The sequence below is a fragment of the Hylobates moloch genome, unplaced genomic scaffold, assembly GCF_009828535.3.
Source record: "Hylobates moloch isolate HMO894 unplaced genomic scaffold, HMol_V3 SCAFFOLD_7, whole genome shotgun sequence".
Lineage (NCBI taxonomy): Eukaryota > Metazoa > Chordata > Mammalia > Primates > Hylobatidae > Hylobates > Hylobates moloch.
Genome location: NW_026652282.1, coordinates 132,398,534 through 132,409,403, shown reverse-complemented (window position 1 = coordinate 132,409,403; position 10,870 = coordinate 132,398,534). Strand labels below are relative to the sequence as shown.

At 55.0% G+C, this 10,870-nt stretch overlaps 1 protein-coding gene across 1 annotated transcript in view; it reads left to right on the top strand.

Moving 5' to 3' along the window:
* Window positions 1–1,707: 1,707 nt before the first annotated feature.
* IL9R (interleukin 9 receptor) overlaps window positions 1,708–10,870 on the top strand; it is a 72,860-nt gene continuing 63,697 nt past the window's right edge. The window contains exons 1-8 of the mRNA XM_058441367.1: window positions 1,708–1,799; window positions 6,155–6,268; window positions 6,698–6,809; window positions 6,926–7,104; window positions 7,674–7,819; window positions 8,537–8,738; window positions 9,298–9,403; window positions 10,744–10,846. Of these exons, the coding sequence (XP_058297350.1) occupies window positions 1,772–1,799; window positions 6,155–6,268; window positions 6,698–6,809; window positions 6,926–7,104; window positions 7,674–7,819; window positions 8,537–8,738; window positions 9,298–9,403; window positions 10,744–10,846 (990 nt within the window). The 5' untranslated portion in view covers window positions 1,708–1,771. The remainder of the gene's footprint in view (window positions 1,800–6,154; window positions 6,269–6,697; window positions 6,810–6,925; window positions 7,105–7,673; window positions 7,820–8,536; window positions 8,739–9,297; window positions 9,404–10,743; window positions 10,847–10,870) is intronic.

The following is a 10,870-nucleotide window of genomic DNA, read 5'->3' as shown; positions in this document are numbered from 1 at the left end:
TCACGAAATTCATTTAAAATAGCATATATGCTTGAGCCCAGGAGTCTGAGGCTGCAATGAGCTATGATCATGTCACTGCACTCCAGCCCAGCCTGGGTGACAGAGCAAGACTCTGTGTCTAAAGAAATGAAAATAAAAATAAATAAAATAGCATATACAGGCAACAATCCAAATGTTCATTGCAGAAATTATGATTATTATTGTTTTTCTTTTAGAGGCAAGGTGTCACTCTGTTGCCCAGACTAATCTTGACCTCCTGGGATCCTCAAGAGATCCTCCAGCCTCTGCTTCCCAAAGTTCTTGGATTACAGGTGTGAGGCACTGGGCCTAGACATGGCAGGGATTATTAAACCATGGTGTACACTACCATTAAAGGTATGAGGTAGGTTTTATGTGCCGACCTAGAAAGATGGTGCAAAACCATAGGGGAACCAGAAGGCTGCAAAATGGCAGCACAGCAGGAGTCTTTAAGAAATAGGTATTTGTTTCAGCTTAAGAGGTGTCTGGCTGGGCGTGGTGGCTCGCACCTGTAATCCCAGCACTTAAGGAGGCTTAGGTGGGCAGATCACTTGAGGTTAGGAGTTCAAGACCAGCCTGGTCAACACGGTGAATCCCCATCTCTACTAAAACTACAAAGAAATTAGCTGGGCTTGGTGGCAGGTGGCTGTAATCCCAGCTACTTGGGAGCTGAGGCGGGAGAATCATCTGAGCCCAGGAGGCCGAGGTTGCAGTGAGCTTAGATCGCACCACTGCACTCCAGCCTGAGTGACAGAGTGAGACTCGGTAAAAAAAAAAAAAAAAAAAAAAGGCCGGGTGCGAGGTGGCTCACGCCTGTAATCCCAGCACTTTGGGAGGCCTAGGCAGGAGGATCACAAGGTCAGGAGATCGAGACCATCCTGGCCAACATGGTGAAACCCCATCTCTACTAAAATACAAAAAATTAGCTGGGCGTGGTGGCTCACGCCTGCAGTCCCAGCTACTCGGGAGGCTGAGGCAGGGGAATCGTTTGAACCCAGGAGGTGGAGGTTGCAGTGAGCCAAGATCGCGCCACTGCACTCCAGCCTGGTGACAGAGCAAGACTCCATCTCAAAAAAGAAAACAAAACAAACAAACAAACAAAATCCCCCAAAAACAGAAGTGTCTGCATGGACTTGTGTCTAACTACTCACAGTGGCTACTTCTTGGGGGAGGTGAAAGGGGACCCTGTTAAAGAATTTTTCTTCTGTATTGTTTTTCTTCAACTGAGTCTGCATTAATTTTATATTTAATACTCTCCCCACCCCTGATGCTCACAGGTTGCTTTAGCTGGTGCAAGGAGAACCTGCACCTCTGGTTTTGGCAAAGTGTAGAAGGGGACAAGGGCACTGCTCTGCACCTGCACAGGTTCTTGCCTCCTGGGGTCAGTTTAATGCATCTCAGTGGTGTTTCTTGGGAAGAACACAGTGGGCACTCAATTGCCAGTCAGTAGACAAATCACTGAAGTCCATGTCTGGCAGTTCTCAATGTCATGGGGACTGTAAGCTTGTCATGTCTCACAGTTCCCTGACTTACAAGATTAGTGGTGACAGACACTTCTCAGCTCTGCTCGGGACAGCAGCTCTGTAATGCACTTGTGGTTTCAGATGTGGGTGGCCTGTGTGAACCTGTCATGCAAGGCTCACGTCACCAACTGCTGCAGTTATCTCCTGAATCAGGCTGAGGGTCTTTGCTGTGCACCCAGAGACAGTTGGGTGACAAATCACCTCCAGGTTGGGGATGCCTCAGACTTGTGATGGGACTGGGCAGATGCATCTGGGAAGGTGAGTCTGTGCTTTGGGCTTCCCAGCCTCTCAAGTCAGCATGAAATTCAGAAGGCAGAGAGGGACATGTGGCCCTCCAACTCGGGGCCCAGGGAGCCACTGTGGAAGCGTGGCGTTTGAGAGTGCCACCCTAGCTTTACCTCCTCTGGTGTCCTGTCCTTGGGTATCTCTTAGAGATGGCAAAATTTGCAGCCCTGACCTGAAGGATTACAAACTAATTTCCAGTCCTGTAGGGGTCATGGGTTCTACTGTGGCCAGTGTAGCCATGCTCCAACTGGATGGAGGGAAGGGCACTGAGTTTGTCAGGCAGAATTTCTAATTATGGAAGGAACTCCGCTTCCTCAGTGATTAAACTGACCTTTGTGGGGGTGCCTTTGTGGGGTGAGAATGGGCGTACTTGGGCCTCAGTTGTGGTGGCCACGGGGTGGAGCTGAGGTCTAGGCCCAGGGTTGGGAAAGCCTCTAACAACTCCGAGGCATTTGGGTGTTTTAGGGCAGAAGAGGAGCCAGGAGGCTGGGGAGGTGTGGGTGGGATTCCAGAGGGAGGGTCAACCCAGCCAAGCAGAGGAAGGGGAGGAGAGGGTTTGTTTTGGAAAGAGCATCGCCCTCTCAGTTTCCTGGGGTCTGGATAATCTGTTCTTGTGATGAGCTGGAGGATGTGGGCCCTGCTTGGATCCTCCTCTCCCCTCCCTGCCCCCATTTTCTCTTCCTGTGATTTATGGTGTTGTGGGCTCACCCTCTTTCCAGAGCTTAGCTACACGAGGTAGATTAGTATCAAGAGTGGGTATCCTCTCAGCGTGTCTTCAAGTAGCATCCCAGAGCCCCGCTCCTGGGTACCCACAACATGAACACCGTCCAGAAGCAAGGGCAGCCTCTGCGTGGGGGGCAGGGGTTGGAAAACATTTATCAAACAGTTGAGGTGGATGCAGGGGATGCAATATGATCAAACAGAGTCTTGCCTCAAGGAGCCTCATGTAGGGACACCGCACAGTGATGACCTTCAACTGCAGTGGGGCAGCAAGGCTGTGGGAGGGGCGTTTTGGGCACAGCAGGCAATGTGGGTACCTCTTCACCAAGACAGCAGGAAGAGCACGGACATCATTTTCCCGTCTCGCCTCCAGACTCCCAGAGAACTGTGCCAATACCCTTACTCCAGCCCTGGCCCATGGCCACTGCTCAACCCTTGGGCCCTGTCTGTTCAGGGCTGTGCAGAAGAGAGTTGCCTGTGCTCAGGCTCAGGGGTTCCGTCCGGCTAGGGAGGCCTACTAGGGGACTGGGGGAAGGCCTCATGAAGGACCAGGCCTGTGATGGGGAGGGAAGATGGCAGAGGGGACAGTGGGAAGCAGAGCAGCAGGGGTCTCTGGCTGCTGACACCTCTGTTCTGGGCCCATTCCCACCAGCTTCCACATAAGCCTGTGAACTTCCCAAGGGCAGTGCCTGCGAGGCACCACTCAGCACATGCCCCAGCAGAAGGCACCACAGTGCTTTATAAATGGGGTGGAGCTACAGGCAGACCTGCCTTCCCCCATCCTTGACCACAGGGCCAGGCAGTCAGGGCAGGTGCACACACCCCTACTCGCATGCTCTATGCTTCTCCCACCCACCCTCCACGCCTCTCTGTGCTTCTCCCACCCACCCTCGCCTGCTCCCCTCTGCCCTGGGTATGTGCCTTTGTCCACCCAATACTTCTGCAGTGCAGAGTCCAGCCCTGACTTCTTCCTGAGCTGTGGCCCAGCGTTTCCACAGATATCTGCCTCACGGATGCAGCACTGCCCCTCATCCTCTTCTCTGAAAGTGTGTGGAAAATGCTTCTTGGTGCCATCTCTCTCCCACCCTGCCTTCTCTGCACCTTCTCTATGAGGTGTCTGTTGTCTCTGTGCTTGCCTCCAGCTGGCCTTTCTGACCCCATCCCTCCTGCCTCCTGCCCATCCCCACCCCTGTCGGCACCTCACACACTCTGTGCCCAACAGCACTGGGGATTCCCACTGTGATGAAGGAAGTCCTCATGTGGTCCAGAGAGGGAGCTGACCCCTGCTCCCATTTCCAGCCCCATTTTCTGGCACAGCCTCTGTATCCCCAGGCTCCAGCTGCTTCTGGGGTACCAAAGTCTGCATTTCTTCCTCTTCCCCCAGCAGACAGAAGACCTTGCCGGACAAGTGTCCACTACAATAGTAACTTCCATCCTATCCACCTCTATAGCTGCCAGCCTCCTGAATGGTCCAGAAGAACCGGACCCTTCCCTGCTGGGGCATGTGCTGAGTGATGCCTCGCAGGCACTGCCCTCAGGAAGTTCACAGGCTTATGTGGAAGCTGGTGGGAATGGGCCAAGAACAGAGGTGTCAGCAGCCAGGTATTGGGCAGGTCCCAGGTCTCTGAGCCTCAGTTTCTTCATCTGTAGGAGGGTGGTGACCCTGCCCTGCTCAGCTTACCAGGTACAGATGTAAGTTTTCAGTGCAGAGGAAAAGCAGAGACCTTCCCCTCAGATGGCCATACCTCCTTGTCACTGTACCCAACTCTGCAGTCCTACTTTGTAGCTCTCAGGTGTCACATGTGGGTCCTGCCCTACCATCCCACTTCCCTGTCTAGAAACGAGGCCTGCTGAGCTTGGAGCCATCCCACTCCCTGCTCTCAAGCCATCTGCTCCTGGGTTAGCTTGTGGCTGGCCTGGCCTGGCCTGAATCTACATAGATGTGGGTGTTTCTCCACTGCTGGGGCAGTGGTTGTCCATTCTGGGGCCTGGGTCAGCTCTCAGCTGTGGCTGGTGTGCCTGTGCTTCCCCAGGTCCTGGTGGTGACTCCAACCCTGCCCTCACATATCCCAAGAGCAGGCTGACTGCCTTCCCCATTCCCACCTTTCCAGTAACTGCTGCAAGAAGGGACAGACACTGCTACAGAGAACTTGCCACGGTGTTTCATGCTGCGGCCGGTGGTTCCAGGCTGTACCCTCCATTCTAGAAAGGGTGAGGCTTCCTGATCATCAGTCTTAACAGGGGACTGTCTTATGGGTACCTGGATACGCTGCCGGGAGTGGGGCAGAGTGGGGTTAGAGTAGTGCCTGATGCCCATTGAGGGTGTGCGGGTTCCTTAAGGGCATGTGTGCTGTAGTCTGCGTGCGTGTCTGGTTTTTTCCTCCTCCTTATCAGTAATCAGTCTTGTATAACCAGGCTGGCCCTGCTTCCTGCCTAGGGGCTATCGGTGTACCATCTGGAGTTGCAAATGGGGTGATAGGGCGTCAGCGGCCTTCCCACACCCAAGCACTTCCTGACACCCAGCCCCTCATCTCTAGCCAATTTCTGGCTCCCCCAGGGATCCTGGGGCTCAGGCCTCACACTCCAGCATTGGGGGGCTTTGCCCGTCTGGTGGTGCTCTTCTTTGCAGGTACCTTGGAACAGGGGTGCGACAGACTTCAGAAAGTGCCATCTGTTGCATGGATACCCTGCTGCCACCCTCGTCCACCTTTCTGGGGCAGAACACTTGGATGGGTCTTTATTTAAGAAGACAAAAGGGAGAGAGAATGCATAGAGGCCGGGTCTGGTGGCTCATGCCTGTAATCCTGACAATTTGGGAGGCCTAGGCAGGTGGATCCCTTGAGGTCAGGAGTTCAAGACTAGCCTAGCCAACATGGTGAAACCCTGTCTCTACTAAAAATACAAAAAAAAAAAAAAATTAGCTGGGCATGGCGGCAGATGCCTGTAATCCCAGCTACTCGGGAGGCTGAGGCAGGATAATCACTTGAACCCAGGAGGTGGAGGTTGCAGTGAGCCAAGATTGCACTACTGCACTCCAGCCTTGGCAACAGAGGGAGACTCCATTTCAAAAAAAAAAATTTGCTTAGAGTTTGTCTGTGTGACCCTGGGCAAGTCATTTCCCGTCCTTGGGACTCAGTTCCTTGCCTGTGAATCGGGACAGTGCCTCTCCCTTACAGAGCTGTTGTGAGAATTAAAGTAGAAAATGTGCCTGTGATGGTTGTTGGTAGTGACCAGTTCCCCCAACCCTGACTCCCCTGCAGGATGGGGCCTGGGCCCAGGGATGGGGGATGGGCTGGCACAGGATGACTGTCCCAGAGAGGAGTCTTCTCAGCAGACGTGGAGACCTAGCTGATTCAGAGCCCAGGATCTAAGTTTGAGGGTGCCATGAGTCTTTGGCTGGGTCAAATGGCCTTTCTGAGCTTCAGTTCCTTATCAGTAAAGCCTGGACAGTGGTCCAGGACGCTGGACACTGTGAGAGTGGTAGGACACAGGACACTGTGTGAGTGCAGGTGGGGACCCATGGAGCACTCTGCTGGGGAGCAATTCATGGGGAACACCCCTCCAGAGAGGGATGATTTGCACAGGGCCCTCAGCCCAGTCCCTTGCAGGCTGGACCTTGGAGAGCGAGGCCCTGAGGCGAGACATGGGCACCTGGCTCCTGGCCTGCACCTGCATCTGCACCTGTGTCTGCTCGGGAGTCTCTGTCACAGGGGAAGGACAAGGTGAGGGCTGGGCACTAGTGTCTGTATGAGGTGGGTGGAGAACCAGGACATGTTTGGGGGACTGGGTTGTCCGATGCTGAGCCCCTAGAGAAAGGTTTGGCCCAAACTGTGCTGGGGCATGTCCTCTAGGGGTAAGCCTGGACCTCGGTCTCTAGTCTCCCTACTTTTACCTCCCTACCTTCAGTCCCTGGACCGACCCTCGTCTCCCTTCCTTCACCCTCTTGACACCTCTCTGGGTCTGACTTGCCCATGTACCATGGGTCAGAGCCCATCACTTCCCAGGCCTCCCAGTGCTTCCCTGGACAGATTCTGGGATCATTTACTGGTGACTGCCCTGCTAGGGTGTCAGCTGTCAGATCCTCCCCAATCCCCCAGCTCAGCTCTGGCCTGAAGTACTTACTGTGGGCTCCCAACGGTCACTGTCTCCAGGGCCAAGGGCTAGAACCTTCACCTGCCTCACCAACAACATTCTCAGGATCGATTGCCACTGGTCTGCCCCAGAGCTGGGCCAGGGCTCCAGCCCCTGGCTCCTCTTCACCAGGTGAGCGTGGAGGGCCATGCCCACCTGGAGAGGGATGAGGGTGAGGTCCCCAGGATTGAAGCAGCTATGCCAGGACAGTGTAGCAGCCCCGTGGTGCTGACAAATGCCCTTTCCAGCAACCAGGCTCCTGGCGGCACACATAAGTGCATCTTGCGGGGCAGTGAGTGCACCGTCGTGCTGCCACCTGAGGCAGTGCTCGTGCCATCTGACAATTTCACCATCACTTTCCACCACTGCATGTCTGGGAGGGAGCAGGTCAGCCTGGTGGACCCGGAGTACCTGCCCCGGAGACACGGTGAGCAGCGGCTATAGGTCTGGGGCGGGGCCCCTTCGCAAGAACATCCTGGGTGCTTGGGGGTTGGGAGCAGGGCCCTGCAGCCTGTGACCCCTGTGGCCCAGTGAGTGTTCTCAGTCCCTGCCAAGTGAGATCCAGGGCTGGGGGCAGGCTTGGCCCCTGGGAGGGGAGGGCCCATATGGTTACTGCGGGAGCAGAGTTTTGGCAGGAAATAAAGATGCAGGGCTGCTAGTTGGGGCAGGGGCTGGCACTTGAGTCATGTGAAATGCACTTCAGTCATACCAGGAAGGGCTCCAATAAGATGCTGGGAAAAGCTTCCAGCAGCAGACTGTGAAGGGAAGGGAAAGCAAGATTTAGAAACCACCTAGTCTAGCTGCAGAGGCCAGAGGAAGTCATTGCTGTCCCGTCCCGCCTGGGGCTTTTCTGGACCAGTCTCCCAGTGAGCTGCCTGGTCTGAGAGGGCCTTGACCATTCCCCTTGGGAATCTTTCAGACCCCAGTCTTGTGTGTTCTGACTGACACACCCAGACCCATGGGGCTTCGGCCTCACTTGGATTCACTCTGTTCCAGTGAAGCTGGACCCGCCCTCTGACTTGCAGAGCAACGTCAGCTCTGGCCACTGCATCCTGACCTGGAGCATCAGTCCTGCCTTGGAGCCAATGACCACACTTCTCAACTATGAGTTGGCCTTCAAGAAGCAGGAAGAGGCCTGGGAGGTAACACTTTGGCTGGCTTTCCCTGGGGGCCTCTCTACTGGGAACAGCAGTCCAGGGCAAACTCCCCTCTCTTCATAGGGAGATGTCAACTTGTAGTGATGAGGAGGGGAGGAAGTAGAGCGGGGTGTGTGTGCACACACACATGCTGGCATGCAGATGTGTATGCTTTATGTGTGTGTATGGGAGTAGGGTGGGTGCACCTGTGTCTCTGTGAGTGTGTGCACATAAGTGTGGTGAGTGTGCATGTGTTTATGTGTGCACACATGTAAGTGCACACACTCACATGTTTGTGTGCCCGTGTTTGTGTTTATATGTAAGTGTACATATGAGTGTGCCTGTACCTTGTGTTTGTGTGAGTGTGCACATGGGCATGCCTATGTGTATGAGTGTGTATGTGAGTATGGTGAGTTGCTTCTGTGCACACACTTATGTTTATGAGTGTGCATGCAAGTGTGATGAGTGTGAAAGTGTGCCTGTAGACATGTTTGCCTGTGTGTGCATATGTGTATTTGTGGGCAAACGCAGCTGTGTCTGTGTGTGAGTGTGAATGTGCCTTCTCTGTGCGTGTGTGCACGTGAATGTGGTGAGTGTGCCTGTGTGTGAACACAGGTCTGTTCACGAGTGTGTTATATGAGCATATAATGCATGTGTGTATTCTCGAGGGCTGAGGGACCCAGCCCCACCTTCAGCACCTGCCAACTGTCCCCACCCCCACAGCACGCCCAGCACAGGGATCACATTGTCGGGGTGACCTGGCTCATACTTGAAGCCTTTGAGCTGCACCCTGGCTTTATCCATGAGGCCAGGCTGCGTGTCCAGATGGCCACACTGGAGGATGATGTGGTAGAGGAGGAGCGTTACACAGGCCAGTGGAGCGAGTGGAGCCAGCCTGTGTGCTTCCAGGCTCCCCAGAGACAAGGTGGGCGCTGCTGTGGCTGCTGCACTTCCAGAATCTGGGCTGGGCATCCTCTCCCCTGATCACCTCACCCCCACACCCTTTCAGCCTCCTGGAAGCCCCTCCCTGAGGCAGCCATGCCCCAGTTGACCCCCTTCGTCTGAAGGTCTGAGGTCTGTAGGGAGGACACAAACACCTGCCAACTCTGGGGCTTCCTGGGAACCCGTAGTCAGTGGCTCCTGTTAGGAGTGAGGGTGGCAGGGCTGCACACTAGGGCTGGTGCTCCTGCCTGAAGGCTGGACATGACCTCAGTGTCCTTAATGAGGGCTGGACTGACCCTTGCACACTGCAGTGCTGAGACGGCCCACGGACTTTATGACCCACTGTGTGGCAGATGGGAAGAGTGAGGCCCAGGAGTGTGGCTCACACAAAGTCCTTCAGCAGGTGACACAAACCTCCACGGCCCATCACAAACCTTCCACTTTGACCCAGGGCACTAAACGGCGCACCTTTGCCATGTAGGTTTGTGGGGAGCCTCCTGGAACTGAGGCTGCTCACAGCCCTGGGCATTTCCTGCCCACAGGCCCTCTGATCCCACCCTTGGGGTGGCCAGACAACACCCTTGTTGCTGTGTCCGTCTTTCTCCTGGTGATTGGCCTGACTTACCTCCTGTTCAAGCTTTCACCCAGGTAGGTAGCTGATATGTGTGTGTGTGTGTGTGTGTGTACATGTGTGAGTGGGTAATGGTGTACATGTGTTAGTGTATGTGTGATGTGTCACTGTGTGCATGTGTGTGTGGTGGGTGGGGAGTCAAGGGCCACCCTTGTCTGGTTCCTCCCCTCCCCTCTCCACTGCCTGGTCCTGGACGGGGTGGGCTTCTCAAGTCTCCGCTCTGGGCCAGTAGAGAGTTGTCAAGTTGCCAGGGGAGAGAAGGGAAGGGGGATCTGAGGCAGAGGCTGAAGATAAGGGCAGCTTGGTCCTGACCAGACCCAGAGTCACCGAGATCAAGAGCCCAAGGTCCTAGTCTCCTGCCTCTGGAGGAGCTTGGTTTGTTCATTCGTTCACATGTTCTACAAAAGGACAGTTGAGGCACCTGGTGTGCTCAGGACCCTGTTCTCAGAACAAGATGGACAAGGGCCCTCCTTAAATAAACCATCATGCCTCATGCATCACACATAAGGTTACAAGATGGGGTGCAGGGGCCATGTCAGGCAGCGGATGTGAGGAAGAGGGTGTGGGGAGAGGGGTGTTGGGTGGGGCTAAGTGGGAGGGTGCTTGGCTTCTCCTGGGAGCAAAGGAAAGTGTGAAACTGTGTGACACAACCTAGTTTTTGTTTTGAGGAATAGATTGCGGGGACAAGGGGACATGGGGGACCTGCTGGAGGCCAATGGGGGCCAGTGGGGTGCCCACAAGGAGACGATTTGGCATGAGCCAGTGAAAGAAGTGGAGACAGAGAAAAGTGGAGAGAATTGCAGGGTCTTATGAGGGGAAATAGAGGGGACATGTGGGTGGATGAGATCTGAGTGGTGACCCCTGAGGTGGGGAAATGGGGGACAGCCTTGCAGGGAGGTTGGTGAAGTCTATTTGGACCTGTTGGGTTGGAGCCCCAGGTGACATCCTTGTGGGAGGGTCAGTGGATCCTTGGCAGCAAGTCTGGTGCTCAGGGAGACACTGGGTGGGGTGGGAGCCACAGACCTTCTGCTGATGGCAAAGACGGGGTTCCTGGAGGTGCTGGCTCCCTCTGAGGGCTGAGGACCCAGCTGGTAACTCCCCGTTCTGAATCCACCATCGCAGCTCACGCTGTAAAGGATGCATGCCTCAGTATAAATCAGTTCTATGTGGCCGTTAAGCAAGGAGGCCCAGTTGGGTCCTGCCCTGAGAGTGGGTTGGAATGTGATGAGATAGGAGAGAGGTGGTGGCAGGAACGAGCTGGGCGGACCTCCTGCTGATGGAAGGAAGCTCAGCCTCTGCAGTGACCTCAGGCCACCTAGGTCCCCATAGGCCTCTGACTGGCCTCTCTTGGCCTCAGGGTGAAGAGAATCTTCTACCAGAACGTGCCCTCTCCAGCGGTGTTCTTCCAGCCCCTCTACAGTGTGCACAATGGGAATTTCCAGGTGTGTGCAGAGACCACGGCAGGACGGGGGGGGGGGGGGGGG